Source organism: Podarcis raffonei, chromosome 6, assembly GCF_027172205.1.
Source record: "Podarcis raffonei isolate rPodRaf1 chromosome 6, rPodRaf1.pri, whole genome shotgun sequence".
Classification (NCBI taxonomy): Eukaryota; Metazoa; Chordata; class Lepidosauria; order Squamata; family Lacertidae; genus Podarcis; species Podarcis raffonei.
In genome coordinates this window covers 52,300,317-52,325,989 of record NC_070607.1, presented here as the reverse complement: position 1 = coordinate 52,325,989, position 25,673 = coordinate 52,300,317, and the positions used below count along the sequence as shown (strand labels likewise).

Sequence of the window (25,673 nt, the reverse complement as noted above, 5' to 3'; positions counted from 1 at the left end):
AAGTGTGCTCTGCCAGCTTGGTTCCCCCGGCGGGAAGGTGTGTCCGGCGTGGGGGAAGCATGGCTGCGGTGCCCCCCGATACGTGGCAGCCGCCCACTGTTTCTTTGGAGACTACGTGAGTGAGGGAAGGGCCCCGGCTCAGTGGTAAAGTAACGTCGCCCGGTAGGGCTGGGGAAGAGTCTGGGACCCCGGAAGGCCAGTTAGCACAGATGACGCTGAGTCGGAGGGACCCATGGTCTGACCCGGCACGAGGCAAGGCTGGTGTTTACATCAGCTGTCAAAAAGCTTATTTGCCTTCAGTTGATTTTTTTCCCCCGGCCCGCCACTGAGAACTGATTTCCACATTGGCTAATTATATACTAGCTACCAAATTCTGCTTAATTCCTGCTTTCTCTCTCTCTCCAGAAACCTGTGTGTGTTTCAACAAAGGGAAAATCAATTACAAATATGTATTTAAAAAGGGATGGTGACAAAGCTGGGTGAACAGCCAGTTCTTGTGCTTGGAAAGATACAGAAACATATTGTTATGCTTCTTATTCCCCACATATGTACAAATCTCATAATCTCTGATCACTGGCCAGGCAGCCATGGGGCTGATAGGAGTTGGAATCCGTGTCTGGAGACCTATAGGCTCCCTATTTCTCCTTTTTATGCTCCTCTGCCTTTAGTATCTTTATGACGGGCAGAAGCTCAACATATGCAGCTTTGCCTATTATGAAGATGCAGAAATACAATATGTTGTGAAACACACAAGGATGGAGGTGAGATGGGATAGGTAGGATGGCAAGCCTATTCACATTAAATAGTGTATTACGGCTAAAAGCAAATGCTTAACAAGGAACAGGCAATCTTCAGTCACCCTTGGGTAACCGTCAGATTAGATCACCGTAGTGGATTATAATTGGGGCTGCCACTGAAGATGATTGAGAAACTGGTGAAAGTTCAGAATACGGCTACAAGATTGCTACTGAGACCAGGCTTTGTGATCATGTTACATTCCTGCTTTGTCAACTGCACTGACTCCTTATAGGCTCAGTTCAAAATGCAGGTTTTGACTTTAAACACCTTCATGGTACCTGAATGATTGTCTGTCTCTGTGTTTCTGACCAGCCAGTGCAGCTACAGCAGCACCCTGGTCCACTTCCCACACCCAGAGTCAGAAGCCACTGCACTCAAAGAAGCCACTTGGCAAGCCGAGCAGGTGGAGCTGGGGCTGGAGCCACCCTAGAGGAAGTCAGGCTGGTGGGTCTGACCAAGGATATTTTGTCAGTTCACACAGAGGAGGAGGAACAGGACTACATGGACTGTTTCTGCCAGAGGGCCCTACTGTCCCTATCAAAAGTGCAGTTCCTGTGTCATCTAGGGTGTGGCTGGTGGATACCAATAGTGGCAGCTGACCTGTATTTTTTCCCCCTGAATAGGGTGATCTTAGTGCCCTCCTTGATATCATTTCAGTACTATGCAAAGACCTCCCACTTTTACAGTTTTTAAAAAATCTAAGCTGTTTATCTTCATCAGGTTTTAAAGCAGCTATTCTTAATGTTTTGCATCTTGATTAGAAAACAAACCTGATAAAATTGATAGATTGTAATATGAAGACACACTCTTGTGGTTTTTCACCTCGATGTCACTGAATCAATGTGATGTAACAAATGTGTTTGGAATCCTCCGTTGCCTGTGTTTTGCAGAATGGGCGTCATTGTTGTGGAGCTATACTGGAAACATGCACCAAAAACTTGTAAAAATTTTGCTGAACTGGCCAGACGAGGTTACTACAATGGCACAAAGTTTCATCGGATAATCAAGGACTTCATGATTCAAGGGGGTGATCCAACAGGAACTGGTAAGAATATATTCAAAGTGCCTGCTTCAGATACTGTGTTAATCAGTGCTGATGCAAACTAATGTGAATAGTAAAGGTGATGTTAGGATAGTAGATCTTGCAATCATCACCATCATCATCATCCCCCCAAATCCTGCATAGTGCTCTTCTTATGTTCTGCAAGAATAGGAGAACACATTTATCACACTTGGTGAGGCCAAATGACCCCCTGCTGTAAGATAACATAAAGATTTCTGACTTAACGGATGGCTACTCTCCCTTTACTCAGAAGCATTATGATGATATCCATTAATAGTCAGCACTTCCTCTCTTACCAGTAAAATAAAAGGAGATCTTGGTGGGCTGGTACTGCACATTCACAAGGAACTTTCAGTATACCTCTGTCCCATCTGTGACTTTGCAGATTGATTTACCTGGTCTTGTTCTATGACAGGAAGAGGAGGTGCATCCATTTATGGCAAGCAATTTGAAGATGAACTCCATCCAGAACTAAAGTTTACAGGTAGGTAATCTTTTCAGAGGTGCTTCGAGTTCTTCTCTTGCTTTCTGTGCAAGAGCTTCAGGGTCATGGTGGTTGGCAGAATGGATTCCCCTATTCTCTAGCCCCCTTCCCACACTCCCATAATCTGCTCTGGAAGATTGGGGGAGTGCAGGAGACTTGTGTGGGGAGGAGAGGAACAGAGAGTGCTCTTGTGCAGGCAGAAATCTACTTGCAGTGTTAGATATTGCCCTCAGGAGCCATAAGCCTGGCTTGAATCTTAAGTCAGTAAAACTTGGCATCTAAATTTGTTAACTGCTTATGCTCTATAATCATGTATCATTAGATTTCCACTTTGTATATGAAAAATCATTTTTCAAAAAAAATCATTTAGTTATTGGTTAGTATACAGGAGCAGGAAGGAGATTAAACTGTCCTCATCACAGAGTACAGCTTACATTCTCTTCCCATATTGTTGTAAGAAATGGGCTTCTATGTTCAAGTTTATACACCTTACACACACACCATATACATTTCCTAGCAGCCTTAGTTTAGAAGTGAAATCTTCATCCAAATGGATTTTCCAAGGAAAGTGAATAGGTGGACAGTGGTGTGTATGTTGGGGCAGGGGAGACAGGAACCATCTGAGCCAGCTGGGTTGCATGAGCAGTCTTGCATTCACTATAGAGAAGTTCCATTGATCTCATAGAGCAGAGGTGGCTAACCTATGGCACTCCAGATGTTGTTGGATCATCTTCCATTAGTCCTAGCCAGCATGGCCAGTGCTCAGGCATGCTAGAAGTTGCAGTACAGCAATACCTGGAGGTGTGGAGGTTAGGCACCTCTGTCACAAAGTCCTGATCACTTCTAAGGACTGGTGTAGCATTTTAAAAACCAAGGTTTTCCCATTTACTTTGTCTGTATTTAGGTACCTTTAGACTCCCAAGCCAATTTTAACATAAGATTTTCTTCTCTAGGTGCAGGAATTCTTGCTATGGCAAATGCAGGCCCTGACACCAACGGAAGCCAATTCTTTATCACGTTAGCACCAACTCAGTGGCTTGATGGGAAGCACACTATATTTGGACGTATTTGCCAAGGAATTGGCATAGTCAACCGAGTGGGCATGGTGGAAACCAATGCACAAGATCGTCCAGTGGATGATGTCAAGCTCTTGAAGGTTTTCCCATCAGGCTAAACGAGATTTGAGAATTTTGTGCTGAATCTAATGGTGTTCCATTGTGTTCGGTCTCTTAAGATGATAATTGTTTTGTTCTGAAAGATACTTGCTAGTTTTTTAGGTGCAGGATACTCCTGTATTAAAATGTGTCTTCTAAAATTATCGTTAACATTTCTTTAAAAATGTAAAGCTAAATTTATCAAGAAATGATTTGACAGGGCCTGTACCACCAAATTACAGTGCTGTTGCTTTCTAAGCTTTATTCTGTCTCCCCGCCCCCAGCGTCCACTTGGAGTGCAGCAAGCCATCTGTATTGTAAACAAACCACCTTAAATGCACCAGAAATAAGACAATATCTAGTATTTTGTAAGTCATCAGAATTGCATATTGGGTCATGGGTGTCTGTGTGGGTCTCAAGGCAGCGCTGCCCTATACTTCCACGTATGCCTTTTACAAGTTGCATAATTGAAAATCTGTGCCTAAACAAATAACCCCCCTCTTCCACATGACTATTAAAGTATAAGCACTCTAATGTTGAAAAGCCACCTTTTCCTATTATAGTGTTTGAACTTCATGAACTACAAATCCCAAAATTTGGGATCCCCTCCAAACCAGTGCCAAAGTTTTGCAGTCATTTTGCATCACAAACCCCATTTGCGGAAGCGCCCCTCAAACTGAGTAATTGATACATCAAACTGGGGTTCCTTGCAAAACAACTGCACCAGTTTGGAGGGAACCCAAAATTTCAGGGTTAGTGTTTGTTCTCAAGATAATACTGAGGGCAGAATCCAGCACTGCTCCTGTGGACTTTCATGGGTGTAGATGGACTTCACCTTTTCTTCCTGCCATGCAACCCCAAAATCTACTCTTTCCAGAGCCAAATTTGAGGGTGTAGGGAACTGCAGGGGGAGAAGAGTAAGGTGGAGTCCTGTTGTATGAGTAGAAGTCTCTTCCATTTGTGCACGGACAACATTAGATACAACCTAACCAAACCTTTCAATTTATTCTGGCAAAAAGTAGCTCCAAGTAGTGCATTTTCTAGCATAGATTTGTGGCAGTGAAGTTCCGACTTCAAATCATACTTGGTACCGTCAGTTTCAACAGGCACAAAATTGTTTTTCTAAAGTTATAACAGCTATGTAGAGGGCAGTGCTAACTGATTCTAAAGTATTGCTCTATATAATTATGATACTTTAGGAAAACCTTACTCCTTTCTCAGCACCTAGCAATTGTATGCAGCTCCCTGAATATGCTCTCAATTCCTCAAGAGCTCCACGGTTGGTGTCTTCTCTCATTTCTGCAGAAAACTTTTATTTAGAAGCTTCACACAGGGAATCTTTCGCATGGGCCTGTTCATCCAGGAATTCTGTTCAGTATGGAAGAATCCCGGCTTGGGGGGTGAGATTGATGGATGCAGCTGTCCCATATCCAGTCAATTGCCAGGAGAGAAAACAGATACATTCCCTTTACATTCCGAATGAAGGCGATTTTTTTTTTCAGGCTAGGAAGATCAAAGTAATCCATGGAGCTCAGTTCCTCCCTGGAGCTGGATTAGCCCATGTCAGCACACAGTTTCTGTGGCACCCTGATGCCTTCAAAGGCAGAAGGCTCTGGGTTACATCTGCCTGTGTTTCTTTAATGAGAGCTTGGGAGTACGATTTAGCATTTTATGATCTGCACACAAATTAACTCTGTTCAAGGGCAGCAACATGAACTTAGGGTAGGACAAAAGGATGCAAACAGCCCCACCAATATAACTTCCATGATTCCAGCTGCTCTGGCATTATGAGTAGGGCGCATTCCTTTGGCTGCTAGCAGCCCTTTTTCTGGAGCCCATGGCTTCCTACTTAATTGGCACTGTCAGAGCTGCTTTTGAACATAACCTTGTTTTCAGGCATTGGGTTTCTTTGGCCCAGTTCTAGGTGGCTAGATGCAGTTGTATGCCCTTGATCTTGGTATGTGAGCAATTTTCCCACAGTAGACAACATCAAGCAACTTCAAGAGCCAGAGTCGCTATGTGATTGGAATAGTAGTGTAATGAGGCATATAGCTTACTTAGTTTTCTGAGAATGGGGCAAAGCAGAACACTTAACCCATGGCTGTTGCGGCTGCTCAGGGCACAAAGAGTCGGCTAGTGAGGGGGTGGGACTTTGTCTATGAAAGCCCCATAATATATGCAAGAATGCCATTCTAACCACTAGCACATGTTAGGCAACTGAGTTGCTGTTGTTCTATTACATGGCCCCTCCCAAAATGATTTCAGCAGATCACATAACCATTATATACCCATGTGCAAAACACAGAAGGCTGTAAATGGTCATTCTTTTCCTAGTTATCAGATTCCCAGGAATCAGATTCACATCGTTGGCAATCATTTATTACATGTTTAAAAGGCTTGAAAAATGCCATAAAATTGTTTCTCAAAAAAGGCAAGATTTCACGCCTTCATGGAAAAGTCCAGTGGTTATGTTGCATCGTTGACCTGGGAAGCAGACTTTCATGAGCAATATTAATGAACTGATTTATACTGCCATCAATGCATCTCTTGATCTAAAGAAGGTATGCCTTGTTTAAATGTTTTGTGTCCTACACAATAAATTTGATCCCTGCCAGTTCTTTAGGGGCTGCTTCTGGCAACTCAAGTGTTATTTGAATGCATTTTTATAACCAAATAAAATATTTTGTAAGTATTTATACATCCATCTCAGTTCTGTTTTTTTATTATCATTATTTTAAAGTGCAATTGTTAATCTATATTTGAGTGGGGATTTGAACCCTGGTCTCCCAGGTCCTAGCCCAACTCTCTAACCACTACACCACACAGGCTCTCTGTAGCACCCCCTTTCCCAGAGGTTTCATGCTCCCCAGCTCCCCATGTACCTTGGTTACATTTTCTAGAATTCTACTTCCTCTAGCATATAATAAATGCTAATTATTAGTAATTGGTGGGACATTATGTATAATCTTTGCAGCTTTCTTCTCAATCATCTCCGGTATTCTTCTGAGGATTATGAGAATCTTCTTACGGCTTCTGCCTGAGAAGGCTAAACATTTCACGATGCTGGTTGAACTTTTCCCACCTGCCAGCAACATGAGCTTGGTGGCTCATGAACTTCACTGTCAGATTAAGCAGACCAGTTGGCACAATTTGAGGCAAGCCAGCTTGGGTGCCCTGCGCTCAGTTTCCAAGTCAGTATCAGAGTTAGGCTGTATTAAGTTTGCTTGCTGCTGCTAGGTGCTGTTAACTTCCCTGAGGCCCTGGGATTGATATCCTTCGATAGAGAAAATAATTGGGTTTCATGGTAGTGCCTGTGGTGGCAAGCAGCAGGGGTCAGGGGGAACACTCTGGGCAAAGATCCCCTACCCCACATCAGGTTCCCAGAGAAAGAGGGGACCTTCCACCCCACTAAGCACTTTCAGCCGTTACTCAGCTACAATCTCTGCTTCGAAACACACATGCATTTGTTCACCTACCTTACATCACTTAAGTTGGGATAGGAGAAGTTACCATCAATGCTCTTCCAGCCTACCTATGAGATAATCTCTGTAGGGGAAACCTATTGCTGAAGAATGTTGCCTGTTGAGCAGATGGGTCAATTGGTTTGTATGATTCTTCCTCCTTGCTTATTGGCACATCCTCAAGGGTATTGCATTCTCAAGGGCTTTTGGTTTGCTTTCAAGTCTTGATTTGCTGTTTGTGCTTCAGGGATGAATGCTAGCAGGCTGTGAGAGGATCTGCTTTTGGGCTGGCTGAAAGCTGAGTGCTTGCCAGCAGTAGGACAGCAAGATTAATTAACTATACTAGCTCCGTCTGTTAGCTTAAGGTCACCTGGCAGGTGATGTACCATCCCTCACACTACCGCAGCAATTGCTTCTAGAACAGGTGTGAGACATTTGGATACCAGGCCAGTCAGGACTAAGGGTCTAAGGTACATAAATCTCTCTGATGGATCTGACTTTTGAGCTTCAACATCAACCCAGACCAGGAGGGTGCTGTGTACTGGGCAGTCAGAGTCTGCTCTCATTCCCTGGAGCTCCTGATAACTGAAGGGGCGAGTATTTTATCTTGTTTATACTATGTTATTCTGCTTAAAGACAGCTTTTCATTCTGCGTTCAAGCCTGATACTTATAAAAGTACTGAACTTCTCTCCACTAGGGTTATTAATGCAACAGAATCCAAAAGAACTATTGCATTTTGCAAAAAAAATATTTAGCTATTTCCCAACCATTAGCTTCCATTAATGAAATGTATACCAATCTGGGCTATTAACAATCTTGCTTTAGAAGGGGTGGGTTGCCCAATAACTGCAATAGTATTTTGTGCTTATTTTAACAGTATGTTGTGTTTAGTTCCCGTCGTTCTGCATTGGTGATATGTAGAAGAAACTCCCCACCATACCTATCCTGGTGTTGCGACATCTTTAGCCGGCCTCTAGGCGGCAGTGTTATTCCACAGCTATTCTTCCAAATGGACTGGCAAGATAATGCTGGATATTTTACTAGTGGCCGTCATGTGGAGCTAGAACTATGCAAGCAGGTGCTCAGGAAGGAGGAAATGCAAGCAGATTCACTGAATGGTTCAGGGCTGAAGCGGTTAAAGGTTTAAATCGGACTGCCTTGGCATTTCAAAAGGTATATAGGCAGGGCCGACCCAAGACATGGTGGCACTTGAAGTGAACCACAAAATGGCACATGCCCTCCCCACCAGGGAATGAGTGAAGATCTGCATCGGGCATAAGATCTGCATTGGCATCTGATGCCCCTGTGGAATCTGCTGCCCAAGCTGGTCGCCTCACCTTACCTCCTGCGTGAGCTGGCCCTGGGTATAGGCAGAACCTCTCCAGAATTTAATTTACAGTACTTTTAAAAAAACTGATGTGAGGTGTATCAGCACTGCCTGGTAATCAAAGGCTTTTCACATTATGTCTTCACATTATGCACCTGAAAATCTCCAATTACTCCCCTCCCCCCAAAATAAATTAATCTCAGATTTAAAGGTTAAAATCTTCATAATTCATTACACAGAAGTGCAGCATCTCTTTCAGGTCATTCCTGGGTTTCACATATGCATCAGTGGACTGATTCAAAATGCTCTAATTTCCCAGATCATACACCTACACCCATGGCTAGGGACGACGGAGAAATTCCATTTTGTTTGCGTTTTAATGAGAAACTATCTAATTCACGCTTCTTGAAACAGTATGCCAACCGAAACACAATTATCCTTAGGAATGTGCACTTCTCCGAATTTTGTGATGAAGTTTTCCAACCAACCAGGGATCGTTCCATCAGGGAAAGGGTCTTGGCTTGTCAGATGAAGCCAACCCTCCCCTCTTTCCCCCACATTCTGTTCTGGAGGTTCCCCTGAGCCTCCATTGCAGAAGAGAAAATCCTTCTGAAGGGCTTCCGCTGACAGGAGTCATTAGTTGGATCATACGCAATGTGTGTGGAAATAATATATGAGGGGAAATGTGTGTACAAAAAAGCACGTTAGTGAAAATATTAAAATCTGCATCATATTAGGAAGAAAAGCTTGCAAATATTGGGAGAAATTTGCACTAAAATGATATTCTTTTCTTAAAAAAACTTCACAAAATGCAGAAAAACAAATGTGGAAAAATGAGAAATGGAAAGAAACCGAAATTGGCAGACTCAATTTGATGACAGTATATTATTTTATTATATTTAATTATCACATTTATATCCCACTTTTTTCTCCAAGGAGCTTGGGGTGGTATAAAATGTTCTCCCTCTCCTTATTTAATCCCTATAGCACTGCTGTGAGGTAGGTTAGACTGACTGCTCCAAAGTCACCCAGTGACTTCATAGCCGAGAGGATTTGAACCCTCATCTACCAAGTCCTGCTCCTGCCACTATATCACATTGGCTTGGTTCTTTGGGATGAATTGTGAATTCAGGGTGGGGGGGGAGAGCTTAATAGAGAGAACAAGAGGGAAAATAAAGCTTTCTGAAAATCGTGTTTCATTTTTCTCAAGTTACCCCTTCACTCTTCCAGATGTTTTATTACATTCTTCAGTGTGATGAGCTGGGAGGAAACGTTATTTTTTAACACGGTTTGTTTTCTCCTTCCCTAAGAAAAACTTTTGAGGGGCTGCACTGATCTTTTCAGATAATCAATCTGCAATCGGTTTTAAAAGAAAAAAGCAATCTTAAAGTTTACCTGAAAGCAGCTTGGTTAGTGTATGGATGGAGCTGGCTGCCTAGTAACTGTGGGGTTACTGTGGCTTTGTTTTCCTGGTGCATAAGGCATACTGTAACTTAAAAGAGGCAGCTCCCTTGAGTTTTCTTGACTACTTGAGTTTTCCAGGATTGACTGATCACAAAATGGGCAACTTCTCCACCCTTATTCGCTGTGGGATGAAATAAGGTTCACCCAATTTTGCCACCTGAAGCAAAACAGGAAGGTATCCCCCACCCCCCCACCCCCCGTGAAGGAAAGGAAATACCGTATTTTTCGCTCTATAACACGCACCCGACCATAACACGCACGTAGTTTTTAGAGGAGGAAAATCTATAGGCATGCCATCCATAGGCATTCCCTCCATAACACGCACAGACATTTCCCCTTACTTTCTAGGAGGAAAAAAGTGAGTGTTATGGTGCAAAAAATACGGTAAACATCTATCTGACTTTTAGTCATCTGTACAGGGAGTTTTTAATGTTTGAGGTTTTATTGTGTTTTTCATATTTTGTTGGGAACCACCCAGAGTGGCTGGGGCAACCCAGTCAGGTGGGCAGCAATAATAAAATTGTTGTTGTTGAGATCTCACTGGAACCCAGAACCCGCTACTCCTTCTACTAGTTTCTCTGATAGGGATGGGTAGGGGCACAAGGGGCACCTGTGGGGGCACCACCCTATGGATTCCACCGCCCCAGGAGACTGTCTCAGTCTACCTTATAGGTAGGCTGTCCCTGCTTTGCTTCAGTAGGTTTGGTGGGAGACACTTTAAGATTCCTCAGGGACTCTGGGAAATGTAGCACTGGTCTAAGCAATAGGAGGGGATATATAATGCCAGCTCCTGGACTGATGTAGCCATCGGCCTTTTTCGGAAGCTGTGGGGTGGGTGATGCTCATCAAAGAAAGCACATAAGATTTAGGGGGTCGCAACTGGTTCAGTCGCACTGGGCATGGAGCCGGGGGGGGGGGACTATGATTTACAATGGACCATGAGAGGGGGAGTGTTGCTGAATTTTGGCGTCACATTGGGGCACCACTGAAATTTGAGACCCCAAGATCCTTCTCTGAGGAGAGAGAAGGCTTAGGATCTTGTGCATGCGTTACCATTCCTGGAACACCATCTGTTTGTTTGTTTTTGGCCCACTGCTGGCGGAGCCCCTCTGCACCAGGAAAGCCTCCAGGGACAGATCTTTTGCTCCACTGGCGGAGAGAGAGGTCTTCTGTATCAAATGCCCCTTCAGCTGTTCCCTTACTGATATCTTCAGATGGTCCATGTTGTTCTTAAGGCAATTGACTGAGGAACCTTTAAAGATCAATTTGATTGTTGGACTTTTTTTTAAGGATTAGATTTTAGTGTATTTTTCTGAACACACTGCTGCATTCCATGCAAACAGGACTTAATTGCTGTTTTTACTTCTACTGAGAGCAAATAATATATATGCACACCATCTGAAAATAGTTTTGCTTAGACATTTCTTGCCTTATTTTCCAAATCAGTTGCTTGCTGAATGCATTTGTCGTGTCATCCCTTGCACCGTATAATAGAAACTCGTTTCGGAAACAATTGTGTATCCCCTCACAATAAATCCCCGTGCTAAAATCACCATATCCTGGTCTTATCAAGCTGACTCAAATTAAATGCAAAAGAATTCCAGAAGCCCACTTCTACCGCCACACAATAGTTATTAATTTATTTTTTTTTTTTTAATTTTTAAACTGTCTCCGTCTCCAGTGCTGATTCCTCTCACTCCCCATGGCTGCTTCTTGTTACAAAGGTCTTCATCATGTTTACTTAATGTAATGTGCAGTTTGGTCCATACTGCTAAACCCCATTTAACTCGGTGGGTCTTACTTTTGAATTAATGAGCCCACAATCAGACTGTGAATCTTGGACGAGTAATATAATGTTTTCCTTGCACGCTGGATGCGCTATAATCAGTGTCCTTATAATGTAACACAGGAGCTTACCAATAGCTTTTGAACTGAGTGCAAATTACACTATAATTATAATTGCCTCTTATTGGCTTCACAGTGACAATGTCTTACAGGAAATGTAATCAGCATCTAATTGCCAATTAACCATAGAAACGCAGCGTCCCCAGCCCAGCAAACACTTACTAGCCATACAGCTCCAGAAAGCAGCTAACATGTTACGAACAAGGACTTCTTGAGGGGGGCTGGGGAGAACCCTGCAATTCCGATATTCATTCCTCAAGTCTATCAGTAGAGCTTATATTTCATTATCTTACATTTATCAACTTCCCCCGAGGGTTTTCAGCTACTCTGTACAGAAGTGAGATTGCTGTTGTTAATGGGAGGGTGGTAAGATTTATGGCTGAAATGACACAATTTGAGTGTCAGTATCTCAAAGATGTTTCCTGACACTTGTCAGCTTGTACAGAGGTATATATAGGAGTGGGCATGTGTGGCGACAAGATGGGCATTGATTGGCATTGTGGGCGGTTGTTACTGCCCATGCAGATATTTCTGAGGAAAGAAGGCATTTTGAAGGAGGAAAGAGGAGGAAGGGAAAAGTGTGCAAAGGAATATGGAAAATTGTGTGTGGCAGTGGCTCTGGGTTGGATCCAGACTAAGACATTTGCAGTTTAAAATACAGCAATGTCACTTTTATCTGCTGCATTGCAAGTCGCATGTTTACATTGTTGTACACCATAGATAGGGCACAGAGATATCTTCAGCTGATCTGCATTGCAGGATTTGTTTCTCTGCGCCGGCAACATCCACAAACTCCTCTTCACTGAAGCTGTTGTCTGCACATGTGGAACAGCTATTTCAAAGGTACACACCTCAGCTTAACTGGTGCTGAGGCTGGTTTGAGGGAAAGCACCTTGAACAGCAGTATTTCTCGGGAAGCGACGGTGTGCAGGGACTGTGGTTAATGTCATGTGTGCTTGACTTTGTACACTAAAGCTGGGAGTGCCCTGGAGGCAGAGTAAACAGTAATATGTACACAGCCCGAATTAGTTGAACTTGGGTCCACATGAAATCGGTGGGATTAAAGTCAATTTATGCTTAACTTGTCAGATAACTTGGGATACAACCTGATACATTCTGAGGTGTTCCTAGGGCAAAAATGGAGAACCTGTGCCCCGGCAGATGTTTCTGGACTCCCACCAGCCCCAGCCAGCATGGGCAGTGTTCAGGGATGGGGGGGTAATACTCCAGTACCATCTGAGTCAGCAGGGTAGGCACAGATTTTCCAAACCTATCCTAGAAACAAGGGTGCATTAAGGGTGCCTCTAGAGACTGCCATTGCCATTGTTGGGGCTGCCCAACAATGTGGGCAGTGTGGGGACTTCCGGGTTGGCGCCATTGTTTAATGGCGGATTCCCTCCGAGCTCCGGAGGGAATCGGCTCCGTAGCGTCTGGGTCTGGCCGCTGCGGCGAAGCGGGGACCCTTAAAATCACAGGCGCGGATGCCTGTGAACACAGAGACTCGGCGGGCACCATTTGCGCCCCCCCAATCCGCGCCGGAGCCTTTTTAAAGGCTTCGGAACGGAGGCAGGGTGAGGCGTGGTGCTGAGAGTACTCCCTCGCCTACGGAGTGAAGCCGCAAGCCATAGACAGAGAGCGCCAACTTCTTCCAAGACCGACTGGACTCTAAAATATAAACCCGTGAGTAATACGGAGATTGGAACGTTAAAAAACTTAATTCTGGATTTGGAACGAGCGGGAAGGGGCTAAAAAGGAAGTCACCCCCCCTCTTTGTAAACAATTTAAAGCAAAGGACTGGGCAACTAAGGTCGAGAGAACCTGTTTTTTAGTGAAAAGATCTTGATTTCACGGTTTTGACACTATAAGGATTTACTGGAGGATAAAAAGAATTTGGGGACTGAAATTTCACCCCCCCCCGAGACCCGGGAACGTCCTAAGAGAAAGTCTGTTGCATGGAAGATTTTGACAGCTGTCAAGAGAGCTGCGAGTCAGCTAGTTGCCAGCTGGAAAAAGAGAACATTGTCTCTGCTGTTTTTGTTGTTTTATTTGAAAATAACGAGGGTTGATACAAATTAACTGGACTTTTGGTTTTGAGCTGAAAGGAATATTAAGGAACTAAAATCCCCCTAGAGGGGTAATAGGGATACTACATTACAAAAATGGCTGGAGTACGTAAATTTCAAGCAGAACTGGATAGAACACTCGCTCTCTTGGGAAACTTGAAAGATGAATACAATGTTATGTCTACAAAGATATCACTACTACACTGGACAGTGAACAACAGTTTTGAGCCTGATAAGGACTTGAAACAGGAAGCCTACTTAACTGAACAAGTAAATGAAACTGAAAGTGCAGAAATGATGGAGCAAGGTGCTGTCTTTGAAGAAAATGAAGGAGAAGCAGGAGATGTGCAGGAGTTAAAGGAGAGTTACAATATGAGGCCTGACATGATGATAAAAAAGGACAATAAAAATTGGATGTGGAAAGCCTGGTCTGAATGGGAGATTATAAATCTGCGGAAGGTGAAAGCTGGAGCCTTGGGGACATCTGGATCTGTAAGAAATTTGAAACAAGAGTTGGAGCCCCCCATAGGCTTTGCGTTCAAGTATGGATGACTGGCTGGAAGCAACAAGGATTCTGCTGGGCCGGAGCCCCTCCGAGACTTGGGGTTTAACATTAAGGACCATCAAAGAGACCGGCAGAAAGGAACTGAGAGAGATAAAAGGGCCTCGGACGTGAGGTCTCCAGGCTAAATTAATAATATAAAGACTGATGGATATTGGTTGGGGACTGGAACCGGGAAAAAGGGCGGGTGGAGGTTGGGAATCCAAAGGGTACATAAGGATAATTTGTTTTTCTTTTCATTTTTAATTAGTGGTAAGGAAATTGGGTAAATCGTGGAAGGGAAATTTTGGTCGACTTTAGGAAAAAGGTTTAAGAACAATTAATGAGGTATAAGTATTGATGTGTGTTTTTAATAAGGTAAAATTGGTTTCTTCTTTTTTAAATTAATTGAAAATAAGATTGTAAAAAATAAATGGAGGAAATGGAAAAAAGAAGCAAAGTAAAATAATGGTATGTTAGAATAAATGTATAAATTAAGGTAAAGAAATAAGTTAAGGACTTGCTGAACTGATAATTTAAATTGGAATACAAGAAGGGGAGGTGTGAGGAGGTCTGAGAAATAAGGTTAAGAACAATAAGTATGAATAATTTTATGTGTTTCTTTTCTATTTTTTCTTTTTTTGTTGTTTAATTTTGTTATGTATTTTTGTATCTTTTTTTTGTTTTGTTTATTTTTTGCTCTTGTTTAATTCTTGAAAATGCTAATAAATATTTAATAAAAAAAAAAAACAATGTGGGCAGTGTGGTGTAGTGGTTAAGAGCAGTAGTCTCGTAATCTGGGGAACCGGGTTCGCGTCTCCGCTCCTCCACATGCAGCTGCTGGGTGACCTTGGGCTAGTCACACTTCTCTGAAGTCTCTCAGCCCCACTCACCCCACAGAGTGTTTGTTGTGGTGGAGGAAGGGAAAGGAGATTGTTAGCCGCTTTGAGACTCCTTCGGGTAGTGATAAAGCGGGATAGCAAATCCAAACTACTACTACTACTACTACTACTACTACTACTACTACTACTACGCTGCTTCTTCTTCTTCTTCTTCTTCTTCTTCTTCTTCTTCTTCTTCTTCTTCTTCTTCTTCTTCTGTTCTCAAATGGCCACACTCTGGGGTAGTGTATCAATTTGCAGTGAGCTTTTATTTTCAGAAGAAACCCTTTTCAGGGGCAAAAAATATGCAATGAATCTTGATTTCGTGTGGATGACATAGACAAAGATATTAATTGTTAGTATCCATTGATTCTACGATAAAATGCCACGTGTATGCAATCAATGACATCTTACTACACAATTCCACATTCTCTTCCCATATGTTGTTTGAAGAGATTATGCAAGTCAGGTGTATATAACAGATGCTTCAAATCAGCACTTGTGGTAAACAGCAAACACAGATGTGCCCTTACAATGTCCCTGTGCCTAAATCCTCATATACACATGCAATTATATAAATTTATAAGCCAGGTAATTTCAGGTCTGCTGTGCAGATTGGAGCTCTGGGGAACAGTTTTATAGAGCCACCTCTGCCCTGCGTCTCTTGGGATATCGAAGTTAAGCTTTGTCGCCTTTCAATATGCAAAAGTTACATCTTGGCTCCATCCAAGCGGCAAAGCTCTCATTAAGTGTGATGGAAGCAAGACTGTTTTTGCAAAGATAGCAAAGGGCTGTGATTTAATTTTTTTAGGATTTTTTGCCACCTTAGAAAGCCAGAATTATTCCATTCTTGCTTTGCTATCTTGTGCTCACTGTCTGCTTTTGAACTGTTTGGGTTTGAAGAGACTGTCAGATTGTCACTTGGCTCACTGGCAACAGACCAAGGCTCAGTTCAGAATAATATATCGCCAGAACTATCAATGAGTGTGTGCATTTTGGCTCAGCTTTGATAAGCCAATGAAGATGAACAAAAGCGTGTTCCGTTGGAGCGGCTGTATGTCTGAGTGTGAACAGAAAAGGAACAGAACACACAATTTGCCTTGAAACATCATTTTCCACCAATGCCGCAACACTGGCCATCGTGCAAAATGCAGGGGCAACAGCAGCACAGGGCTGCCTCCGCTCCCTAACCCCAATTTAATCATCATTTTGCTGGCAGAATATGTCAGGCGCAATAGGCAGGCAGTGACAGGGAGTGATGCCCTGCATAGAAATGAATCAGGCCTTGCTTATTCAGCAGCGCTGGCTGGCTGGCTTGGGGGGGGGGGGAGAGAGAGCGCGTCTACCTGTAAGGTAATTAGGACTGAGAGGGAAATTCAGAATTGGAAAGAGGCAAAAAAGGACACCTTTGAAAGGGATGCAGCACAGGCCAATATTTCCTATCTGACTTGAGCAGCCGAAGAAACCTGTCTTGACGTGAGTTATTTAGGGAGGCAGATGTGAGGTGTTGTTACTTTGAAAAATGGGGCATTTGTGGCCATTTGGAAGCCTTGAGACTGCCTAGGCTAAACATAAAGAAACAGTTCATTGCTAATGAAGAACAGTGAATTGGGGTGTAGAAGAAGAAGAAGAAGAAGAAGAAGAAGAAGAAGAAGAAGAAGAAGAAGAGGAGTTTGGATTTGATATCCCGCCTTTCACTCCCTTTAAGGAGTCTCAAAGCGGCTAACATTCTCCTTTCCCTTCCTCCCCCACAACAAACACTCTGTGAGGTGAGTGGGGCTGAGAGACTTCAAAGAAGAGTGACTGGCCCAAGGTCACCCAGCAGCTGCATGTGGAGGAGCGGAGACACGAACCCGGTTCCCCAGATTACGAGACTACCGCTCTTAACCACTACACCACACTGGCTCCCACAGTCTGGCTTTAACTCTTTTGTAAAGAAGGGAGAGCGGGGAACCCCTTCTAAATAGCCACAGTTCTCATAGGTGTGCTCTTGGTTCTGAAGGCATGGTTCATTGGAGCCAATGGAAGTGTCATTCTGGTGTCTTATAGTAGGGATGTGTGAGAGATTTTCATCAGGACTGCAGATCCTCCAAGTTTTCCTATTTTCCAGGGAAATTCCTGAATTTACAGAAGTCTTCCTGTTTTCTGGTTTGATCCCAGAATACCCTGCTTTTCCTTAGGGCATCCCTCTTTCCACTGGAGAAATGTTGGAGGGTAAACAGTTATCCGACACCCAAACCATCTGATGGCAGCCCTGTATAGGGAAGTCTTTAAATGTTTAATATTTTATTATGTTTTTATATATGTTGGAAGCTTCCCAGAGTAGCTAGGGCAACCCAGTCAGATGGGCAGGGTATTATTATTATTAATTATTATTATTATTGAATAGGCTGTCCCTATTTTCATCAGAGAAATGTTGGAGGGTATGGGATTGCAGTGAGGGGAAAGGGTTAACATCACCTCCCTGGACACCATGAGCTAGGTACTCAAAGGGGACCCCTGCAACTGCTATTTGAACTTTACAAAACAAAGTACATTAATGGCATTCACACCATTAACATAATGTGGGGCTTGACCCTTAGACTTGATGCTCCTAATGTAAAACACTCTTAATGTAAAAGACCCCCCCATCTTCTTCCCAGCAGCAAAAAATGCCCACATTGACACCTACTGATTTAGATAGCTGCTGATGCACCTGCTGCATGTCACTCAAACACATTCAGATTGTTTGATATTCAGTGCAGGTTTTCGGGGAAATAAAACATAATAACCATCATCTGTAATTGACCGTTGCTCTTGAAGGCTTTGCAAACACACTGAGTCCTCTGCACAGCTCTCTTTGGTATATAGCTCTTGTATTGTGCTCTGTCTTTGTGAATGTTGATAAGGCAGCATGTTAATTTCAAGCCCCTCTACAAACAGGGGATAGGGACACCAGCAGCCATCCGTATTTGCCCAGCTGAAAATGGCCAGGAATTTCAGGTGCTTGAAAGGGGTACCCCACACCTCCAATTAGTTAGATTTAGTATCTGGCACATGATGAGCTTCTTTACGGCCAATGGCAATAATGATGATTTCAGAAGCCTGCACAGGATAGAGAAAGTGGGCCAGGATTTTTGAACCAGCTGGATTGTTAAAGCAGAAATCATCTATGTAAGCTAAATATAACAGCTAGTACCTCTTTGTAAATAATAAATTGAGCAGTCTCATCCACATCTTTCTGCTCCACCACAGCAACCATGCTAGGAATCTCCACTCTGATCAAATGGTAAGTGCAAGCAGTGCTGAATTTCTAAAAAGGAGAAGAGAGGGAGTTGAGGACTCTATGCTGGGCCAGTCCTACCGTTAGATAGGATAAGGCAGCCTGCTTCAGGTGGCAAATCTGGGATGGAGGAGACGACCCATTATTGAAGGCAGAATCCAGTGTTGCCTTCCATTCATGCAGAGGGACTTTACCTTCCTCTCCTCCCCTCATACCCCTTCACATGCCCCCCCCCCGCTCTGGAACATATTTTTAAGGGCATATGGGAAGCTGGTAGAGAAGCAAAAAAACAGACTATTTGCAGTAAGGAAAGTGATGGGGAAAACACACTTCCCCACAAACAAATCACAGTGAATGTTCATTAAATAGCCAGCATCATCTAATCTCCTTGCAAACAAAACAGGCTGAATTCTCAATAAGCAGGTTGTCTGTAAGTGCCTTGATTTTCAAGTTGCCCGGTCCTAACTGCAATTCACTTGAATGCTATCTATGTATATGATGAGAGCAATGGGGAGATTGCCTTCATGTTAAACATAATGGCATTTATCATTTGCTTTAGCTTCTTTCTGGTTTAAAATTAGCCTTTAGCATCTTTGATTCTAAGGATGCTTCTCTTCTGCTCTGCAATTCCACTCCAGGTCCTCCAAGGACATGTGCTTTTCTCTTGCTTTGCATTTTTATTGGATGCCATATATGACAAATGTAAATAATCAAAGTATATAAAGAGAGAGAAGGGAGGCCTTTTCTATGGAACAGCCAGCTCTTTTTAAATTTTAATGTAGGCACAACCAAGAAGATAAGAAGGATTTCCAAAATCTGTCTTGTGGCCGGCGGTCTCATCAATAGGCTATGCTCCTAGTGAGGAAATAAGTCCCATTGACTTCAAAATGAATTCCAAGCGCACACACACTTAGGATCAGGCTGTAAAAAAATATCAGCACTAATTTAAAATGCTAACTTTTCTTTTATACACACACACATACTTTAGTTTGTCTGTGCATGCTGAGTGCTTTTTAGTTTTTAATGCATCCAGAGTCATGAAGATGAAATCACCCCAAACTTTCAATGCACGCTCATAAAGTGGGTTTTCAAATCCATGTTAGTTTAGGGTGCTTGCAGCTATTTTGCATTGACTAAAACAGGGTCGTGACTGTATTTCAGGAACAGCAAGAATGTGGAGCCTTTCCCCTTATTACCAGAGTCCTGGAGGGCTTGTGTATTGCTTGCTGGGAGCATAGGCGTAGCCAGGATTTATGTTGGGAGGGGAGGGGCAGAGCCTCAGTTACAACATAACCTGTTCCTACTGATTACAAAAAAAATAATCAGTGGCCAAAGGTGCCACGAACCCCCACCCTTAGTGTCTGGACGAAAGAATTGACCCCTTCAGCAAGTCATGGCAAGGTTGAGAAGGTTCCAGCTTTTGGTTCCTTGTGAACTGTTTCTGGGGAGAAGGCATTTTTAGATAAACTAGCCTGGGTTTAAAACATGCTTCCTGCTCCTGAATAATTGACTGAAATAATCAAGACAAAAATATTCTGCTCCGAGTGAGCTTGACTTTCTGCAGCTCCACGCCAAATGCTCTTTACTTTGCTGGGAAGGTGCAGAGATGCTGCAGAATTAGATAACGTGCCCTACTTTTAACATCTTTGCCATGGAAGAGAATAATTGCCCTATTAATAAACACACTGTATGTATCATTAACAGTTCGTTATTATGTAATATTTTATATTTGTTTTAAGCCCCCATTGCTTTTTAAACTGTGCGGAGCTTTTAAAGGTAACTACTGTTTGGTGTTCTTCGCTGCAGATACTGACTAATAAGGCACTTGGAGAAAAGGAGAAAGAGACTAGCTGTGTATGTAACTTGGATGCATGCTCCGCCTGCAGCATCCTGCTGTATTAAATTTACTGAAGCTACTACTTTCATTGAGGGAAAGGGGGTGGGGGTGGTACCACCCCCCCTTTTATTTTTATTTTTATAATATTTTTATTCAAAAAGTTTTCCATATAAACATAACATACATAAACATACATAAACATACAAAAACAGAAACAAAAACAAAACAAAAAACATGTACCATTTCATATCCTAATTTCTTATACCTTCCTTCCCCGACTTCCTCATGCCTCCCTTTTCTGTATTCCAAATTCTTATCAATTACTCAGCAAATCTTCCCTTATTTTAATTTAAGTTTAAACTAACCTTCCTTATTCTCCTTGTCTTAACCATTACTAATAGTAACCATTTACTTTCAGTCCATCATCATTCTAACTTTCATTAACTTTGTGGTATTTCTTTAAATAGTCCTTGAATTTTTTCCATTCTTCTTGCGCTGTTTCTCTTCCCTGGTTTCGGATTCTGCTCGTCATTTCTGCCAAGCCCATGTAGTCTATCACCTTCATCTGCCATTCTTCCAGTGTGGGTAGATCTTTCGTCTTCCAGTACTTCGCAATAAGTATTCTAGCTGCTGTTGTAGCATACATAAAAAAAGTTATATCTGTCTTTAACACCCCCTGGCCAACAATACCCAAGAGAAAGGCCTCTGGTTTCTTGGTGAAAGTATATTTAAATACCTTTTTAAGTTCATTATAGATCATTTCCCAGAATGCCTTAATCTTCGGGCACGTCCACCAAAGGTGAAAAAATGTACCTTCCTTTTCTTTACATTTCCAACATTTATTGTCAGGCAAATGGTAAATCTTTGCAAGCTTGACTGGGGTTATGTACCACCTATAGATCATTTTCATAATATTTTCTCTTAAGGCATTACATGCCGTAAATTTCATCCCGGTGGTCCACAACTTTTCCCAATCAGCAAACAAAATGTTATGACCAATGTCCTGAGCCCATTTAATCATAGCTGATTTAACCGTTTCATCTTCTGTATTCCATTTCAGCAGCAAATTATACATCTTTGACAAATTCTTAGTACTGGGTTCTAGCAGTTCTGTCTCCAATTTTGATTTTTCCACCTGAAAGCCAATTTTACTGTCCACTTTAAACGCTTCATTTATTTGATGATAGTGCAACCAATCTCTCACCTTCCCTTTTAATTTCTCAAAACTCTGCAATCTCAGTTTATCCCCTTCCTTTTCCAAAATTTCCCAATATCTTGGCCACTTAGACTCCATATTTAACTTTTTAACTGCCTTAGCTTCCATTGGCGACAGCCACCTTGGAGTTTTACTTTCCAGCAAATCTTTATATCTGACCCAGACATTTAATAATGCTTTCCTGACAATATGGTTTTTAAAACTTTTGTGTGCTTTAACCTTGTCATACCACAAATATGCATGCCACCCAAAAATATTATTAAAACCTTCCAAATCCAAAATGTCTGTGTTTTCAAGAAGCAGCCATTCTTTCAGCCAGCAGAAAGCTGCCGCTTCATAATACAGTTTAAAATCTGGCAGGGCAAACCCCCCTCTTTCCTTTGAGTCCGTTAATATCTTAAATTTAATTCTGGGCTTTTTGCCCTGCCAGACAAATTTAGATATGTCTTTTTGCCACTTCTTGAAACAGTCCATTTTATCCACTATTTGCAATGCTTGAAACAAAAACAACATTCTTGGCAATACATTCATCTTTATAACTGCAATTCGACCTAACAAGGAAAGCTTAAGATTTGACCAAATCTCCAAGTCCTTTTTCACTTCTGTCCAAGTTTTTTCATAGTTATCTTTAAATAAATTCACATTCTTAGCTGTCATATTTATCCCCAAATATTTCACTTTTTTAACCACAGACAACCCCGTCTCATTCTGAAACCTTTCTTTTTCGATCTGTGTTAGATTTTTCTCCAATACCTTAGTCTTTAACTTATTCAATTTAAATCCTGCCAATTGACCAAACTCTTGGATTATTTCTAAAACTCTTTTCGTGCTAGCTTCTGGCTCCTGTAATGTAAGTACCAGGTCATCTGCAAATGCTCTCAATTTGTATTGTTTGACTCCGACCTGAATGCCTTTAACCAACTGGTCCCTCCTAATCATATTAAGCAAAACCTCAAGGACCGATATAAAAAGTAATGGGGAAATAGGGCACCCCTGTCGTGTCCCTTTTTCAATCTTAAACTCTTCTGTTACAACATTATTTACAATCAATTTTGCTTTCTGTTCAGAATATATTGCACCTATACCATTTTCAAACCCTTGGCCTACCCCCATCCCCCGGAGGTTCTTCAACATAAAACTCCAAGAAATGTTGTCAAAGGCTTTCTCGGCATCCACAAATATCAAAACAGCCTTAGTGTTTATATTCACTTCCAGCTTCTCCAAAATGTCAATTATATTCCTTACATTGTCCGACAAATGCCTTTTCGGGAGAAAGCCCGCTTGGTCCCCATGAATCTCCTCCATCAAAACTCTTTTCAGTCTCTTTGCTAAAACATCAGCAAAGATTTTGTAATCCACATTTAGTAAGGAGATGGGTCGGTAGTTCTTAAGTTGGGTCTTTTCAGTCTCTGTCTTTGGTATAAGTGTAATGTAGGCCTCTCTCCACGTATCGGGTGCCCTTTTCCCCTTCATGATCTCATTACAGACTTCCTTCAAAGGTTGTATAAGTCCTTCCTTCAAAACTTTGTAATATTTGGAAGTCAGTCCATCCGGTCCAGGTGATTTGCCCAACGTCATATTTTGAATGGCATCTTCTATTTCCTGTGCTGTTATCTCCTGGTTCAAAATTGTCTTACTTTCCTGCGAAATCTTTTTCAGCCCATTTTTCTCGAGGAATTGTTGTATATCTGTTTCTTTTTGCGGCCCTTGTGTGTAAAGTTGTCTAAAGTAGTTCTGAAAACAGTTTCTAATTTCAGCTGGGTTGCTTATATTCTTTCCTTCCACTTCTATGTTTGTTACCGTGTTGAGTTTTTGTCTCTTCTTTATTTGCCAAGCCAGTAGCTTGCCACATTTATCAGCAGATTCAAAAGTCTTTTGTCTCATTTGCTTAATTTTCCACTCTAGTTCTTGATTCGTCAGTTCCATATATTTTGTTTGATAAAATTTAATTTCTCTTAGAATCTCTTGTGATTTTGGCTTCAATCTTAGTTTCTTTTCCCCTTCTCTTATCTTTTCCAAGATTTTTTCCTTCCTCTCGTTTTGTTTTCTTTTCTTCAGTGTATTTTGTTGTATCAGAAACCCTCTCATCACGGCTTTGCTTGCGTCCCATACTATTCTTTTTTCTACTTTAGTCCTGAGGTTAATTTCAAAATAGTCTTTCAAAGTTTTTTGGGCCTTCTTGCAAATCTCCTCATCTCTAAGTAAGGTGTCATTCATTCTCCATCTAAAGGAGCCAGTTGTTGTTTGCCTCATCACCATCTTTACTGCATTATGGTCGGAGAAAGTTTTTGTGCAGATTTCCACTCTCTTTATGTTCTGCGCCATATTGCTAGTCACCCAAATTTGGTCGATCCTTGTCCATGTCATTTTGGCTTCAGAAAAGAAGGTTCCCTCTCTTTCTAATGGGTGTTTTGTTCTCCATATATCGATCAAGTCCATATTGTCAGTCATTTCAAAAAAGGTCTTTGGTAGTCTTCCATCTTTTGTTACAACCTGTCTTTGTGCTTTATCCATATTTGTTGAAACTACTCCATTCATGTCTCCCATCATGATTAGTTTGTAATCCATATAATCCATCAAAATCTCATGCAGCTTCTTAAAAAATTCAGCTTTCCCTTCATTTGGTGCATAAATTCCCACTATCAAATACTTCTCTCCTTGAAATTGAATTTCAATTGCCAAATATCTTCCTTGATCATCTTTAAAAATTTGTTTCGGTTGCAGCTTCTCCTTTGCATAAATCACCACTCCTCTCTTTTTTACTCTGTCTGAAGAAATAAATTCTTGTCCCAATCTTTTATTTATTAATAACTTTCTATGAGCTCTTGTCACATGGGTCTCCTGTAAACAAATTAGGTCCAATTGGTCTTTCTTCAAAGCATGAAATATATTTTTTCTCTTTCTAGGGATGTTCAAACCGTTACAATTCCAGGTAAGAAGCTGCAGGTCCATGATGGGGTTATTTGCTCTTTCCTCCTACAGCTCCCAATTTTTGTTCTTCGTTTGTCGGTGGTTCCGTATCCGTATCTAATGAAGGATGCCCTTGTCCTGGATGCGTCTCTTTCTGTAGGTCTTCTTCGTGTTCTCCCAAGAACTTGTCTTTATCACTCACAGTCTTTATTCTTCTCTTCTTCCCCTTATATTTAAAAGACAGGCCTTGGGGGAACTCCCACCTGAATGGTATGTAGTTCCTTCTCAGCAGTATCACCAAGTCCTTGTAGTGTCCTCTTGCGTCCAAGATACTCTTAGGAATGTCTTTGAAGATCTCAATGTGAAAATCTTCAATTCGAAGGGTTGTTTGGTAATGCAGGTTCAATATTTTGTCTCGCTCCTCCTTTGATCTTAGAGTTATAAGACAATCTCTGGGTCGATTCTTCCTCTGCCTTGCTCCCAGTCTGAAAGCGCTTTCTATCTTAAATGCTTCTTTATCCAGCTCCTGCTTCCAAAAGTCAGAAAATTCTTTTGTCAGATAGTCCACCAGGTTGTCTTCTTCCTTTTCCGGCACAAGTCTGATCCTTAAATTCCTCTCCTTGCGTTGCATATCCTGCATAGAAAATGCCAGTTCATATTCGTCTAGTTTCTTAAACACTGGTGGAAATTTTCCTTCAGCAGCAGTTGCAATTTCTTTAGCTTCCTCAGCTATCTTTCTTGTTGTAGATGATTCTTCCAGTATTTTCCCAATTGCTTCTGCATTTGAGTTCACTTTATTCCCAAGGTCAGTTATACTTTTTGTATTTGAATCAATTTTCCCAGAGATTTCTTCAATTTTCTTATTTGTTTCAGCAACTTGTATTTTAGTTTCAGCCACTTGTGCTTTAGTTTCTGCACCTTGCTTTTTTAGTTCCTCCAAAGAGTCATTTATCTTCTCCAGTACCTTGGCAAATGATTCTTCTGTAGACATTGTTTTCACTCTTGCCTTTGGAGCAGCTGTAGTTCCAGAGGCTCCTGATACAGAAGCCCTTCTCTGCATGAAAGAGTCAATTTTATATTGTTTGCCAGATCTCAGAGTTGTTTCTTGTAAGTCCCCTTTGTCTTTACCATCTGCCATAACAAAGTCTTTTAGTCAAGGTCATTCCCACACTCTTAAACTGTCAAACAAAAGTTCTCAAATTTCACACTTCACTTGTTGCTGTAACAATTTGTAAATCCTCTAGAGGGCGCAGAGTCAATTTTTTACTTCTCCAAATAGTCCCACATTCTCTTAAAAATAAACAAA

At 41.8% G+C, this 25,673-nt stretch overlaps 1 protein-coding gene across 2 annotated transcripts; it reads left to right on the top strand.

Annotated features, from left to right (window-relative positions):
- PPIL1 (peptidylprolyl isomerase like 1) lies at positions 1–3,663 on the top strand. 2 transcript variants are annotated; one of them, XM_053392871.1, is made up of 4 exons: positions 1–115; positions 1,689–1,843; positions 2,277–2,345; positions 3,299–3,663. In XM_053392871.1, exons 1-4 carry the CDS (start codon positions 60–62, stop codon positions 3,517–3,519), a joined length of 501 nt encoding a protein of 166 aa, XP_053248846.1. In that variant the 5' UTR covers positions 1–59; the 3' UTR covers positions 3,520–3,663. The 2 variants fall into 2 exon arrangements, with proteins under 2 accessions (XP_053248846.1, XP_053248847.1); XM_053392872.1 differs by having other exon boundaries at positions 53–144.
- The last annotated feature ends 22,010 nt before the right edge of the window (positions 3,664–25,673 follow it).

What these genes read in the sequence shown, in the direction of transcription:
- PPIL1 (XM_053392871.1), top strand. Translation starts at nt 60, where the DNA reads ATGGCTGCGGTGCCCCCCGATACGTGGCAGCCGCCCACTGTTTCTTTG. An exon ending in ACTGTTTCTTTGGAGACTAC is followed by an intron (nt 116 to 1,688) that starts GTGAGTGAGGGA and finishes TGTGTTTTGCAG; the next exon opens with AATGGGCGTCATTGTTGTGG. An exon ending in TCCAGAACTAAAGTTTACAG is followed by an intron (nt 2,346 to 3,298) that starts GTAGGTAATCTT and finishes TTTCTTCTCTAG; the next exon opens with GTGCAGGAATTCTTGCTATG.